The 16782-nt window shown below is 36.4% G+C and overlaps 1 protein-coding gene across 2 annotated transcripts in view; it reads right to left on the bottom strand.

Annotated features, from left to right (window-relative positions):
• LOC142049341 (rapamycin-insensitive companion of mTOR-like) overlaps positions 1-16782 on the bottom strand; it is a 131970-nt gene that overhangs the window by 22252 nt on the left and 92936 nt on the right. For both annotated transcript variants that reach the window (XM_075076976.1, XM_075076977.1), the window contains 9 exons: positions 15671-15833; positions 15170-15271; positions 12605-12651; positions 9783-9918; positions 8945-9144; positions 7790-7916; positions 2678-2842; positions 2144-2220; positions 1954-2032 (listed from right to left, as the gene is read on the bottom strand). In XM_075076976.1, coding sequence (XP_074933077.1) covers positions 1954-2032; positions 2144-2220; positions 2678-2842; positions 7790-7916; positions 8945-9144; positions 9783-9918; positions 12605-12651; positions 15170-15271; positions 15671-15833 — 1096 coding nt within the window. The remainder of the gene's footprint in view (positions 1-1953; positions 2033-2143; positions 2221-2677; positions 2843-7789; positions 7917-8944; positions 9145-9782; positions 9919-12604; positions 12652-15169; positions 15272-15670; positions 15834-16782) is intronic.

Below are 16782 nucleotides of genomic sequence, written 5' to 3'. Positions count from 1 at the left end.
CAAGGGGAAATGGTTAGCAACCTGCTACACCACTTAGACACACAGACAAGTCTATGGTGCTGGATGGGATCTACCCAAGGGTACTGAAGGAGCTGGCAGAAGTGCTCACCGAGCCACTGTCCATCATTTATCAGCAGTCCTGGTCAACCGGGGAGGTCCCAGGTGACTGGAAAATAGCGAATATGACGCCCCTCTACAAGAAGGATCGGAAGGAGGATCCGGGGAACTACAGGCCTGTCAGCCTGACCTCGGTGCCGGGAAAGGTCATGGAGCAGATCATCTTGAATGCCATTAGGCAGCACATGTGGGACACCCAGGGGATCAGGCTCAGCCAGCATGGGTTTATGAAAGGGAGGTCCTGCTTCACTAACCTGGTCTCCTTCTATGATGAGGTGACCTGCTTAGTGGATGAGGGAGAGGCTGTGGATGTAAACAACCTGGACTTTAGCAAAGCCTTTGACACTGTTTCCCACAGCATTTTCCTGGAGAAACTGGCTGCTTATGGATTGGACAGGCATACTCTTTGCTGGGTAAAAAGCTGGCTGGAAGACTGGACCCAAAGAGTTGTGAATGGAGTTAAATCCAGTTGGAGGCCAGTCACGAGCGGTCTTCCCCAGGGCTCAGTATTGGGGTCAGTTCCATTTAATATCTTTATCAATGACGTGGATGAGGGGATCGAGTGCACCCTCAGTAAGTTTGCAGATGACACCAAGCTGGGTGGGAGTTTTGATCTGCTGGAGGGCAGGAAGGCCCTACAGAGGGACCTGGACAGGCTGCATCAATGGGCGAAGGCCAACTGTATGAGGTTTAACAAGGCCAAGTGCCGGGTCCTGCACTTGGGTCACAACCACCCCACGCAATGCTACAGGCTTGGGGAAGAGTGGCTGGAAAGCTGTCTAGAGGAAAAGGACCTGGGGGTGTTGGTTGACAGCTGGCTGAATATGAGCCAGCAGTATGCCAAGGCGGCCAACAGCGTCCTGGATTCTATCAGAAATAGCATGGCCAGCAGGAGTAGGGGAGTGATCGTCCCTTTGCACTCAGCACTGGTGAGGCTGCACCTCGAATACTGTGTTCGGTTTTGGGCCCCTCACCACAAGAAAGACATTGAGTTGCTGGAGTGTGTCCAAAGAAGGGCAATGAAACTGATGAAGGGTCTAGAGAACAAGTCTTATGAGAAGCAGCTGAGGGAACTGGGATTGTTTAGTCTGGAGAAGAGGAAGCTGAGGGGAGACCTTATCGCTCTCTACAGCTACCTGAAAGGAGTTTGTAGCAAGGTGGGTGTCAGTCTCTTCTCCCAAGCAGAAAGTGATAGGACAAGAGCAAACAGCCTCAAGTTACACCATGCGAGGTTTAGATTGGATATTAGGAAAAATTTCTTCACTGAAAGGGTTATCAAGCACTGGAACAGGCTGCCCAGGGAAGTGGTTGAGTCACCATCCCTGGAGGTATTTAAAAGATGTGTAGACATGGCACTTAGGGACATGGTTTAGTGGTAGACTTGGCAGTGTTTGGTTAACGGTTGGACTCAATGATCTTAAGGGTCTTTTCCAACCTAAATTATCCTATGATTCTATAACCAGAGGTGACAGGCATCCTGAAAAGTAGTATTCCTTTCCACACTTGTATAGATAAGACCTTACAGAACAAACTATTTTCAAAAGTCAGTAAGTCACTACACTCCTGAAATATTTGCTGGAATATCAAAGTTATATAGAAGGCCTGGGTAAATCTAAAGCATGCATGTACAGAAGAGCTATGAAACTGTAAGTCCTTGTCAACTTTTTTCAGCAAAATCATAAGTCACTAAGGCAAAAAAAAAAAGTATTGGCATTAGCAATACAGATATAGCAATGTACAATATTTTTAATAATCTTTGACCTTCTGAACCTGCGTATTCACACATTTCCTCCTCCTAATTTCAAGTGAACGGACACGTTTTATTCTTAGTATTACCTTTTGCCACTTTTCCATTTGTTTTGTTACATAACCTCTTTCATTTAGATATGAAAATCCCTTTGGAATGGACAGAAATCTGTAAAGTAATATCAGACAGTCAGTACTCCACTTAAATCACATGATTTGAATAAAATCAAACATTCATTGTTTCCACAGTGTAAAGTCAAACAGCGTATTCAACGTTTACCTTAGAAGTAGAAGCAAACCTTTGTCTCCAAGGTGAGAAAGAGCTGGTTTCATTTGGATAAGGGCATGAAGATTGGCCTAAAGTAATTAAAAATGCATAAAGAATATCCAAGCACTATATAATTCTGAAAACTACAACAATTACAACAGTCTGCCAGCAACAAGGCAGCAGGATTTTCACAAAAGGAAGTATCAAACTCATCGTAATATTACCCAGTTTAAGTACCTTCTGTCATGAATATATACCCCCTTTACAAAAAGTATAATGATCAAAATAGCTGAATTAGTCTGCATTCATATTTAAACGTAAGCATAATCCAAAAGTTTACATTTTCTTGTCATTAGTACTGCAGTATTTTCAGCAAGGGGTCTATAAAGGGGTCTATAAACTTTTATGAAGTCCATCAACGACAGTCAAGAAAGGAAATCATCACTAGCTTCTTGCATACATTTACATTATTACTGGGGGAGGGGGTGTGGAACAGTTTACAGAGTAGCATACCAAAAAGAATATGAAGAGGGAAAGGATGCTCACCTTGTCTTCACATGCCTCATCTAGAATATCAAGTGCCTCAGAAGAAATAGTTTTATTTTTATCATGTAACTGGGTCACCAGTAACTCAATCCCCCAGTTGCTGAAGAACTCTACGTTTGCTCTCAGTAATACTCGTAAGTGTTTTGTTGCATACAATCTGCAGCTCTGCAAAAGCAAGGAAAATACTTTTTGAATGGAAGAAAAATAGCTGATGTAGTTAATGATTTATCATTTTTCAAAATACATTTCAATTACCATATTTTATAGCAAGTAACTGCAATGCACACCTTAATGCGTTAAAACTACAGTCTACTTGAGAGCTATTTCTATCTTATCAAATGGGAAATTTGAGTCTGAGATCACAAGTGATCTGGTCACTGCAAGTCTCCTTGGAAAGCCCTTATCAAATAGTCATTCACTCTGATAGCACCACACAAATTCATCAGGACATGCAGGAGAAATACTTTGTAAATGACCAGTGCAGTTGCATATAATTTCATGTATGTAATGCTTTGAAAAATACTTTAGCAAACAAAACTTAGAACCTCTGGGGAATTTATTTTAGTAAGTTTTAAACTGTTTCCCCAATGTATCTGATCTTCAAAGTTTCTCAGAAAACCTTCTAAATATAAAAATGTTATTTTCTGTAATAAGACAGTCTCCCATCACTTAGTTTACTAATTTGAATTTCTCTAAGTGACAGCAGAATGAAGTACCTTGTCAGTTCCTGTACTGCTGTTCAAAACTTGCTGAATAAACATCATAAACCGATTAACATAATTTTTATTAGAAAAATTACACCAAAAATAGAAGCAAATAGGCTTAATCTACAAGAATTTGTTCTGGATTAAGCACAGAACAACCCCTAACAATGTATGCTTACTGGGAAAGGTGTTATCTTTACTTAGACAAGCATAGTTATAAAAGACTAAATCAGGTGCCCAAATCTTTCTTCAGGTCTTCAGTACTTATACCTTTAAGGCTATGATAGCTATAACCAAGTAAATTTTCTATATGTTAAAATATAAATAATCTGTGTTGGGATGCATGTGAATATCTGTACTCTAAGAGATAGGTGAATTGGTGCAGGTTGGACAGCACTCTACCTAGGTTAACAATATCTTCTGGATTTCGCCCCCCCCCAATACTTGGCAAGCAGGACTTGAAAGAAAACGGGAGTAAGAAACATGAATGTGCAGAGTTTGTTTCAAAAACCTTGTCTCATCATTTCAACTTCAAGTATCATGTGCACATTTCTATTTATTCAATATGCAGAGGCTTATTTTTTGGAGAGGAAGCAGGAATGATGTAACACAAGTACCAAGAATGACTTTGGCAACAGTGATTCGCAACTCTGATCTAGGCTGCACAACCATTTTGAAATGGCTTGTATCCCGTTAGTGGTATGCTTGTATGTGGAATAGATGACTAGCAGCATACTTAAAGATGAGAACAAGACCTATTATGCCAAAATGATTCACTTGATCTAGATGTTATGCATACAGAATAACACAATAATGTGAAACCAGAATTCAGTGTCATGTAGTTCAAGTGTTAAAATCTGTCTATAAAGAATCATTGTTACTGCTATAACTATATTGAATGGGATAAACAGAACAAAAGAATAATCTTCACTTCCTGAAATACTTCCTGAACATGAATTAATCTATCCAGATAGCTAGTGCAGAAATAGCACAATTTTTATTTTCTGTTTGGAGAATGAAAAGATGAAGCAAAATCCTGGAATGTTTTTACTTTTGACAGGAACCAAAAGCAAAAGCAGTGTAGAGGATATCTGAGGAAACAGGCATTCCCCTCTTTCCCCCAAGCATGAACTACATGAAAAACACAGATAAAGCCCTGTACTATATCTGTCAGAAGATTCTTAATTTTAATAGTAAAGGTCTTTGTGACCCATAGAAGTGACGACACGAGTCAGAGGTCACTATGCTCACTTGATTACATACAGCTCAGCATAGATGCCAGTAGATATAGGATAAATCTACCTCTTAGCCACCCATGAAGATAAAAGGTTATGAACTGCAACACTTGAAGACACACTGGCTACTCTGCTGTTTCTACCATGAGCTGGCATAAAGGCAGCCAAGGCAGTATTAATTTGCTTCAGCATGAATGATCAAAGCACATCTGCAAGTAGGTTAAGATGTGTTTGTTTCACTGATCTGCAAAGATATTGCTCTGTAAATGTTTTTGTTGTACATAGTCACCCCCAAAAACACTACTCTCCCCTTCTAATGCTAAGCTGACTACAGAAATTACTTTTCCTTGTTCTGAGACACTCATTAGCAAATGGCTAACAAACCTGCTTCACAGCTCTGGATAGCTGTAAAAGGTGTATGAGGCTATAACCTCAGTTAACCCACAAAAAAGAGCACCTTCAGCTCTTGAAATAAACAGACACTAAAAATAAGATATTTCACTAAAAAACATATCGGGGAATTAAAATTTCTAAAGGGAAGAAAAGCCTTACTGGAAATGGTCTTTTTCCCTTAAAAAACCAGCTTTTTAGAAATTATGCATTTTTATTGCTTTTAAACATAATTTAGAAGCCAGAGGCAGCATACAGAATCAAAAAATCACAATTTGTCTTCTGGATTCTGAATTAATACAAACCATTCCATAGACATTTTCTTACTATACAGGCTCCACTCATCCTATCAGGACTTCTGATGAAGTCCTTGAAAAGGGAAGGTGGAAGGGCTTGCAAGTGCCTTATTTGAATTGAACTGCATGTTCATTTTTAATCTTAGGATTCATTTGTCCAAGGTGACAGAAAGTCAGTTCTGATAATGTTAAAAAATATATTGTCCCTATGGAACAGAGCAGTGAGTGGTATAAACTGTGCCAAGTTTCAATGTTTTCCAATCATGCTTGCTAAATACAAAGGAATAAATCTTTGTTTGCTATTGACAATGGTGCTGTTTCAGAATTCCAGACCGTAAACCCCAGAAAATTGCAGATACCTTCCCCTAACATCTAAGCAGATGTACTTCTAAAATTACTCCTCAGTCAGTTGAACTGCCCATGCAAATATCTGTCAGTTCAATATTTCCATATTTTTTGTGGCACCTTATCCTCTCCGAATTGACTACTATTTCCACCTCACACAAATATTTTCATTTCTGGAAGAGACTTGTAGTTTTGCCAATTACGGTAGCTCAGAAATACCACTTATACCACTAAGGATACAATTAATATCAGAATAATCAAAACATTTTATCCTTTGGATTAGCTTTTTACACTTCAGTATTTAGAATTTAAGTCACAACACATCTCAGCCGTGAATTTTACTAGATATCGCTATGGTTAGAGACCTGCTATACCTGACTGCACACCTAATTCTGATATTAAGGACTACTGACCCATATCAGTGCACATATAAGTAAAACTGTAACCTTTCTCATAAGCCAGTGGTAGGCAGTTGAGAAGACGTATCCTAATAATTTCTATTCTTTTACATTTCAAGAGACTTCTAAAAATAGACAGTTACTTAATCTCTGCTGTTTCCCTAGACAACCTTGCTAGATCCGTGTATCAGTGTGAGACTGGGAAATAGAAACATTAGAACTCAGTAGCCATAGGCTACTAACATGGGCTGAGACCTTAAAACATCAAGGATGTGAGAAGGTATGAGTGTTTCTAGCAAGAAAGATCTGTATCCTTAAAACTAATTATTTAGGTTGGAGCTCCAAAATTTGAGTTCTTAAGTTTCTGAGCCTGTAGAGTGTCTCTCAGCTTTCTCCAAGGAGTTCTACCATGACATCTGTCAAGGTTTGGCATTAAATACTCATGGTAATGCCAGTGAGACCTATTAAAATTCAGATCATGATCTCTAATCCTTTTCACAATCCCAAACAGACCAGAACTGAAATGGGTAAACCTGGGGGCTTGTCATGCTTTAACCCCGTTCAGCAACTAAGCACCACAAAGCGCTCGCTCACTTCCCTCCCTCGGTGGGATGGGGGGGGAGGTGTGAGAATCAGAAGGGTAAAATTGAGAAAACTCGTGGGTTGAGATAAACACAGTTTAATAATTAAAAAGAAATTTTTAAAAAAGGAAAATAAAAAAGAAAAAAAGAGAGGAAAATAAAACCCAAGAAAAACAAGCGATGCAAAAGAAAACAATTGCTCACTACAAACCAACCGATGCCCATCTGGTCCCCAAGCAGCAGCCCCCCCACCAACCTTCCCCCCAGTTTTATTGCTGAGCACAACACCATATGGTATGGGATATCCCTTTTGGTCAGTTGAGGTCAGCTGTCCCCCCTCCCAACTTCTTGTGTACCCCCAGCCTACTTGCTGGCAGGGCAGTGCGAGGAGCAGAAAAGGCCTTGACTCTGTGTAAGCACTGCTAAGCAGTAAGTAAAGCATCAGTGTGTTATCAACACTGTTTTCAGCACAAATCCAAAATGTAGCCCCACACTAGATACTATGAAGAAATTTAACTCTATCCCAGCCAAAACCAGTACAGGGCTCTACAAGCTTTCTTAATTTCTAAGGTGCTGGAGAGTAATGTCTATCCTATTCACGTCCAAAGTACAAGAAGTGTTTACTATCCATTCATTTTTCATTAAACTGAACTACAAATAGGTGAAAATTGTATTTTTAGTTATCATTACTAAGGGCAGCAGTGGGTCTCAACTGCTTTCTGGCTTTGTATATGCTTGGGACAGTATGTTCAGACAGTATCTGCACCCCACTTCAAGACAGTCTGCTTACAGCTAGTGATACCTGTATCAGAGTTGAATATATTCTGTTTGTGAAAACAATGCCTTCACCATTGGTTTAGGACGTCCACTGACCTAGGCAATGATGTTATATTTGGTTTACGCATTTAAAGACTTTAACCCCCCTTCATACATGAGAGAAACATCTGTTTGAATGACTTAATTTCCTGAGCACAAATACAATAAAAGGTGTGAAGTTCACAGCAAATTTAAAAGCTATATGAGTAGGAATTTCATTTTTCTAAATACAAAAATAAAAACCTTTCTGCATATATATTATCTTAAAAATAAAGTCACGCACCTTGAATAACAAAATAAATGTCTAGTGGCAAATAACAATGGAACATAAGTTGAATTGAACTTACATCAGTAGCTGCTGTTAGGATCTTAGAAAGAATGACTCTTGCTAACCCATCTCTGCTGTAATCCAAACTAGAAACAGTCAATTTTAACAAGTGATCCTGGTTCCTCAAAGAACAAAGATTAAGAAGACTGGGGGGAGGGAATATAAAAGTTAGTATTTGAACCCACTCAAACCCACTTATTTAACTGATAATTTAAACTTAAGTACTCTGAATTAGATTTTCAGTTCTATAAAAGCAGAAGAATACAAAATAAGGTCTCATATGAAATGGAGTGACATTAAACTGTTACAGCTGTTGGAGTCAAAGGGAGACCAAATAATGCACTAAACTGCAAGGGGGGGGGAACCCAAACCAACATTTTTTTAATGGCTATGTAAGTTTTGCCAGTATACTTGGATTGGCGATTATGAGTACAAAAATAAATGTTCATGAAGCTCTGTGAACAATTCCACATTGTAAAACATTCTGTGTATACAGCTTGCCATAAGGTTAGTCCTATTAACTATCTAGATTTTGTTGTAAATGAAGTTTTCTGTAGACAGTAAAAAACATGTATTCTAATAATCAATGAAAACTGTGTTTAAAAAAAAAAAGGTACATCAAACCACCTGAATTTTCTCTTAAAATTTACTATATTTGAAATAGACTAGCCATTGGCCAAATTACTCCCAAAGTAGGGTAAGTTTATTTGTACCCAAACAAAATTTTGAACTCCACAGCTTCACTCAAATATACTGAACTGGAGTTTAGGTACAACATGCATCATCACATTTCACACACAGTATGATACCTACCAGTTTGTTGTTTTTTATTTTCCACTTTTATTTTTATTTTATTCTTTAAAAAAATTAAAAAACAAACCAACATTTCAGTACAGTATCATCCTTCATGATACTGATTTCTGTCAGATAGGTGTGGACAGGAAAAAGTAAGCTATTTTGTAACACAATCACCCATATCTGTTCAGTAACAGCTAAAAGACCTTTCAAAAAAAAACCACCCAAACCCCCTAACAACTGAGGATCTTTACTTGAAAATAAATCAAAATAATTTTAAAGTTTTCAGCTTTATAAGACAGTGGTCCTCATGCACAGTTTACAACTTTCATAACAATTATACCTGTAAGCACAATTTAAACAGAATAAAAATACTCACCACTGAAACACATTACATTTTTCAAGCATTTTCACTCCATGAGGGTGACAAGAGAGAGTACCAAAAAACAGAAAGTAGTGCTGGCTAAGGGTATTTAGTAGCCCATTATTTTGAAGACTACATTCAGGTTTCATTCCTGATGAAGAGTTGAGCCAATTTACAATATCTTTAACCAATTCCTCCAGGTAGCCTTGTCCATCCTAACAAAACAAAGAGTAATAGCATTTACTAGCAGCAGAACTGAGTCTCTCCTTTACTGAAATCCATTGTTTAAAGTTTCTTAAACCGTACAAACACAATACAGACACAAAACAGAAATGCTGTTTGGCAAATACAGTTCAGACTAAAGAAAAAGGTTCAAGGCAAATAAAAGGAACTTAGCTTAGAGACATCTTAGGACCAATCCTATTCTTTCCAAGAAAAGGATTGTTCAAAGACATTTTCCTCTGGCCTGAGGCATAAAAGTCTTTAGCACACAAGAAAGGAGGCAGAGAAACAAAGGATATACATAGAAAAAAAAACAACCAAAAAACCCCAACAGAAACAAAATCCACAACCAAAAAACCCCAACAGAAACAAAATCCACAACCAAACCCTAAGTTGCATTTAATAAAGCTGTATTTAATAAAACTCCTACTTAAACACAGTTGTCTCCCCAGTGTCTTATCTGGACAATTCAAGATTTTAAGTTATATTTCTTAATTATGCTGATCATTTTAGTTTTAACATCCAAAGTCTACAGAAGCCTTCACTAAAATAAGGTTTCTTCCCCCCCTCTAAGTGGTGTACAGCAGCACTACTCATTCTATCTCCAGTCTTGTAGCTGAAAATTTCTTACCTCTTCTGATTCAAGAAGAAATTCAGTAAACTGACAACCCACCACAGTGAGCTGCTTAGCCTTGGCATAGTCCAGATCCAGGTTGGCATATAGTTTACTGCTAGGCTTATAAAAATATAGCAATCTCCTTACAAACCTAAGGAAAGTAAAAAAGAATGTTATTTTTCAAGTAAGACAAGGACAGTCTCACGTTACAAAATGATGCTGGTATAAGATATTTTATCACTAAATTATCTTATTGGCAATAAAATTTCAAAAGTTATTAAAAGACAGTAACAGGTATCAGTAGAGTCTATCCAGACGTTTCAGATATGCAGCTGTACAGTTTGTCATAAAGGGTTTTCTATGACATGATTTAAAATACGGAACTCAAAATCTCTATGCTCTTAGAAGCTATATCTTCCTTCTCATTCTCATGCTTATATTTTGTTCTACTGTAATTTATCCTGTAGTGAGTTTCAAAGACTATATTATCTAGACTTAAAAGAGCTAAAGAAGAGCCTGTCTTAATGTTTGTGATGACTTCTCTTTAGCTATAATAGCTAACACTACTGTGAAAAAAAAAATTTTATTCTCCAGAAAAAGGCCATATTTATTCAACAACAGTATTTTCATTCACCTCACTTAAGCATTTCTGAAGCATAACACAGTGATTGCAAATGCAGATTCTCACTCAGACTTTTTGAAACCATGGCGAGCAATATATCTTGAATTTTTCACTGCAGGTATAAATCTTCCACAAAGAGCTTCCTGTGGAGTAAGTGAATGTGGCCTCCCATGACAGCACCAGAGATCTCATCACCCTTGTTGGACGCAAGCCGTGAGATAGAAAAACAACCCACAAAAACACAGAACTGAGTCCTTGATATGCGGGACAAAAGGTCAGGGGCACAGCTGGAGCACCGAAGCAGGAGAGCGCGCTTATCTATGTTTATACCATATGTGGAGCTAGTATGATAGAACACATTCAGAGGCAGAGAGAAGGGAAAAATACTGGCTCAGGAGGCAGACTATATTAAGGCTGCTCTTTTGTTAATAAACGGCCTTTGGCTTTGCTTGTGCATGGATACGGAGTCCGTGTCGTGAATCGCCACACTCCCCCCGTCAATTCTTAGTCAAAAAATAAACACATTTGTGCTTTAAAAGAACACAGAATGTTCTGCCTGAAGGTAGATATGTCAAGCATTAAGAAAGCATAAGTAAGGCACTGCCTTTAGTTAAAAAAGTGAAAGTAAGCCACTATTCCAACTCCAAACACAGGACCAATTATAAAGGAAACCTGAGGGTTTCTTTAGATTTTGTCAAATGAAGTATATTTTATTCTGGGTTATTAGCAATAAATATATTTATTAGCACACACATTATTTATATGTGAGTGCATATATACACATGTACACTTAAGTGTGTATATATTTTTATTCACATACTGCATTAACTGTATCTCTATTAAATGATCTATATAAAAAATATATTGAATTTCACTTTAACAGTCATAAGATCATCACAAAAACACTAAAAGTAAAAGAAAAAAGTAATCAACTTATGGAAGGGCAAATAAATTTACTTTACACTTCAAAAACAAAGTGGCTGAAAATTTTTTATGATCAGCATTGAAACTAGAGAGATTTGGGGGCTAATTAGTTATAATTAAACAAGAACAGCAGCATTTAAAAAGCCATTAAAGCATCTAACCCACAATCCTGTAGAAAGGATCAACCAACTGTAGAAGATTTACAGTAACTCAATCCTAGGTTTTCTCTATTTATTTAGTATTAAATTATTTAGGCACTGAACAATGCTTGAATGCAGCACAAAACCAGGAAACAGGAACACTGTCCCAGATAGGTAGGTAGAGGAGTGGATGTGAGTGTCACAGCCAAGACTGCAGATTTTCCTTTAGAGAAGCAACATTATAAACTGCCGGATTTGGTAAATAATCCTTTACCACAAAGTATAGATTAGCAATTAATGTTTGGGGGGGATGAGGGGGATGAGAAAAATACACAAATGCAAAATTAAATTATGACTACGATTACAATGGTAATATCACTTATGCTAGGAACACTATATAAAAGTTGCCTGATTACTTTTTAGTAATAGTTTAAAATGGTGCAGCGTGAGTGCTTCAGGATACATTTTAGCTTCAGGTTTTTCCCCAAATTCATGTAGAGGTAGCTTTCCATACCTACAAATACAGAACTACTCTTCAAAGTAGCTTGTTTAATCAAATAAATTTCTGAAATGCATGTTAAAAGTTACATCCAAGAACTAATTAGTAACACTATTACCACACATGCACAAAAGTAATAAAAATGCCTTAATACCAGACAGGAAAGGAATCAGAGCTGTACTGATTGTCTTCTCAAATCACACATGCTTCCCTCACCATTAATAGCAACTAGAAATAACTTCCTCTTGGCTTTTGATGAAAGCTATAACTATATAACTATATAACTGTACAACTGTAGGTCTATTCTGTCAAAATTTGTTAAGTGCTAACATCAAACACTAATGTATGAAATATCAAAGAGGTAATACTTTAAGGTTTAAAATGAAATAGGGCGTTTGCAAAGCTGATATGATTCTTGTTTAGGGAATAAATATATAAAGTATCTGTGCACAGAAAAGAAACCACTAAAGCTTAAAGACCTGTTTATTTAAAGCAAATATTGCAACCTAATTACCTAAATTTTCATTTTTGTTGCTTATCCACAGATTAAGGTTCAGAAATGTGACACATCAAGGAATAGTTTATTGCAACATTAAACCCCAGTTTTTCCAAATTTCTTTCTTCAAAGGAAGTCTATGTAATTTTTACATACCTGTGCAATTGTTCATCTTTATAGTTCCTTAGATTTACATTTGGCCACTAGAAAAAACAGCAAATATAGTATTATATGAATCTTGTACATCAGTCCTTGATTAGTCACTAAAATTTACTAATTTCTATTATGGTTCTATTCACCTAATAATTAGAAGTGCAAGTTTTCTTGCATCTAATATTACCTATAAAATAACCTCTTATTTTACTGAAAAGCCCACATTCTTGCTCCAAGAACTGTTCTATTATTTTCTAGAGAAGGACAGGGAATGTCAGGTGCATGCTATGTGTACAAGTCCATAATTCTAATGAAAATAGAAAACTATGACATGCTAACAAAAAATAAACATTTTTGCTCAGTTTCTTCTCTGCAAATAGCAAACAGATTTTGATACACATAACAGGGAAATCGGGTTTTGCTGTTGTCACTATTCTGATTTGTTTTAAAAATAATTTTTCTGTTATAGCTCACTTAAATACTGCTTATTAAAATGGTATTTAAACCCCTCTGTTGATACTTTGCAAGATGTTTTAAGAAGGATCACACAAAACCAATATACTCTCTTCTGGACCTATCCTTTCTTCATCCATTTATTGTCTCTATGGCTTTAGATTTATTTTTGTTGCTACTAGTATCTTCTTGGAAGGGATGGAAAAGAGTGCATCAAACATTTTTCTTTCCTACTGAAGCAATACAGTTCTACATTTCCAATTGGTATACTAGTATTAAGACATATAGTGCACTAGTTAACAATTAGTAAAACTGACTACGCTAGTAACATTGAACCCACAGCGCTAGATTAATATGAAACTCTACTGTTAACACAGTCTCAATTCCTCTGTCCTGACCACTGCCACTTTTGCTGCTATTTTAGCAGCTTAGACATCAAGCTGAGCAAGTAAAAAAAAGGCAGTAAGGAACCATATGAGATGCAAGTAGTGAGGTGGTAGGAAAGCTGATGCTCCACAGCCATCAGGTTGCAACTGAGATGGGAGGGAGGTGAGTAGCCACATGACATGTTGAAGTCCAACCGCTGGAATCTGGGTCCTGCTGATTCAGAGACTAAAGATGGACCACTGATAAACTGCACAACACCAGTGTAAGCTAAGATAATGTTAACAGGAACTGAAGTGATTTGAATTTAACCAGAAAACACAGTAACTTCTCATTCTGAAAGACAGAAGTCCCTGATTTTGAGATATTTAGAACTGTTCGGTGGGACACTACAAAACATAGTGCAGGGGAGGTCTGATAGCAGGGAAACTGACAGCTTGACCTAAATTTCAGAGGAGAAACACCTACACCCCCCAAAAAAAACCCCAAAGAAACTTAGTTGTCAACTACATAAAACTTCCATCGTCAAAGTACTACACAGACTAATTAAAAAGTGAGATTCTGAAGAACAGTTTCTGGATAATAACTTTAATACTGAATCAAAGGTAAAAATATCTATGATTAATAATCATAGATATCTAGTAGTGTTACAGTAAAAAGTCTGTTAACAGGGGAATTTGGTGGAGCAAAGCTACTGTCATATACCTATTCAGGTCTTTATACCAGACAGATTGTTGCTCTCTCAAGTTTATCAGTCCCTGAAAAAACTGCACAGAAATATTTAGGGAGATTTTAATTTTTTTGGAGGCGGGTAGGTGTTGGGTTTTTTTTAATATAATCTTGATTATGTCTGTCACCATTAATCCTGTTTTGTACTTTTGCCATCTTTATAACAACATAGTAAAGATGACAGTAAGAAAATGTTACTTGGGGGTAACAATGGAAGGATAGCTTTGATGCACAGAATGACAAAAGGTATTTTGGCTCTAAGACCAAGTACTCAGTCAGAAAGTTTTATTACTCAAAGAAAGTCCTCTGCTTAAAAAAGAGACAGTCCCTTAAAAAGCTGTACATTAAATATATTTAAGATAATGCCCTCCCTGTTAGAGATATTTCCTGTATTTTGTGAAGACAAATTAATTTTGTCATAAACTTGATGCTATGGGACTATTTATATTAGTTCAAAACATACAATAAGACTGCATGCTACTGATGGTTTTGTATGTGGCTCAGTAAGCATCTGAAGCTTGATCTATAACCCACCTCCAGCCTTAACCTTCAAAGCACGTTATATATTTAAAAAAAAAAACAACAACCAAAACAACCAACAACAACAAAAAACCCCAAACCCAAAAACCTGCTATTAAACTGAACAAGACATCATCCCTATATGGTTTGGACTGAAGTCTAAAGTATTAGCAACTTTAAAGTCAGTATACCTCAATTCTATAAAGTCTATTGCTATACAAATAAAGTTATATAAAATTTAATATATGCTTATTAAGAAACCTGTGAATTTAAGCGTAGTGTATTTTGTATATAGCTTAAGGGTTGTATACAAAGAGATTATATCAGCACTGATTAAACCAATGAGATCCTAATTTTCTGAAATAAAACAGATTATGGGATATAGTGTGGGATTGATATTAGAAAGTCAAAGCTCACATGTGAAATGGAGACTCCCCCCACAATAATTTCATGGAAATAGTATCACACCCTTTTTAGGCTCACCTTCAGTATGGTTCCTATCAGATTCCAGTTCCATTCGAGATTCTCCTTATGATTGAGAACTTGGCTGTCTCGAAGATTCACTAAAAGTGCTTCTTCTGTATCCTGGAATATAGACATAAAAAACTACAGTAAGTTTCCTTGCATCATGCCTTGTGACATGATATACTTACTGTTCATGCAACAATCATTAAGAGGGCTATGCTCCACAATATTTTGTATTTGAAAGTAAATTGCATGGTTACAGTACTGCATTAAAAATTTAATAGTAAGAGATCATAATTAAGACTAAAAAGCATTAAAAATTATTGTAATTTCACTCTTCAATTTCTAGAAATACACTATACTATCCACAAGTAGCTAGAAGACAAATTAAATGAAAAAAATTCTACAAAGATATCACATAAATAGCTCTGAATTAAATGAGTGAAGCTTGGGAGGTGGGATCTAAGTCTCCAAAACACAAAATCAAATTCAGTTTTGAAAAATCAATAATGGTAATACCTTTAAAATAAAGATGTCTTTCTGCACATGGTACTGATCCCTTTTTTGATGGGTTGAGATCGTTTTCTGAATAATATGATCTAAATGGAGGCTGTAAGGTTTAGGTCCTCTTTTCTTCATCTCATGAAAAGATTTTAAGCAGTTGAGAGCAGCACTTGCTCGTCTAATAGAAAAAAATACTATAATCAGTATTTGACAGCTGTTATTCAACTAAAGACTGACACTGCTATATCTTGAGTTAAATAAACATAGCTCAAGAAAGCATTCACCAACAATTCCAAGGCCAATAAAGAGAAAATAATTTTCTTTATATAAGTTTTCATACTTCCATATCCCTCTGTCTTGTACTGAAATTATACAGAATATTATCTTTAAGAATTTCTTGTACCAAAGAATGAGCCTTACTGATAACTTTTCTTCTACTCTGCAATTAGTGGTACCTTTCAGAGTTCACAGAAGATATTGCAAAAGTTTAAAAGTGATAAAGTATTGTGAGATGTCACAGTAGATCAATGTTCTACAGTGAAGTTGAGACAACTAGCTTCAACTTGGACTAACAAAGTATTTATTGTAAATTCTCTTCCCCTCCCCAGAGGGTGTCAGAGAGTATCAGTAGTATATTTCCTGTTCTTTATATCTAAACAGCTCAGCAACAACATGTAAGAAATTTTCCAGGAAAAGGCAGGAAGTAACAGAAATGACATTTGACATGGGCAGAAATGCTAAATTGCAAAATAATGGTAGCAGAAAAAAATAAAATAAGGAAGTCTAAAAAATGAGGAGGTTAAGTCTACCTTTCTTCCCCATAAACAAAAATTGTCATAGGATAGGAGAGTGATTGTCATAGGATAGGAGAGTGGGTTTTTTGTATTCTCTTCAAATAAACAAATAGTTGTGAATTTGGTTGCCTACCCAAATTACATAAATTTAATCTGTAACAGGGCTTGCAGTTTTTCAGAGCATGAAACAACACAGTGTTGACCAAAACCAAGATCCCCAAATATAACAAATACATCTGCAAAATAACTTTCTTCCAACAAAACCAGGATTTCTTACTACTCTATCAGGTATGTCCACGAATGCAAAAAAGCAAAAAAACTGCAAGTAATCCA

The sequence above is a fragment of the Phalacrocorax aristotelis genome, chromosome W (assembly GCF_949628215.1).
Source record: "Phalacrocorax aristotelis chromosome W, bGulAri2.1, whole genome shotgun sequence".
In the NCBI taxonomy this organism is placed as follows: Eukaryota; Metazoa; Chordata; class Aves; order Suliformes; family Phalacrocoracidae; genus Phalacrocorax; species Phalacrocorax aristotelis.
The sequence above is the reverse complement of the archived record's forward strand: the minus strand, read 5'-3'. Positions and strand labels throughout refer to the sequence as shown.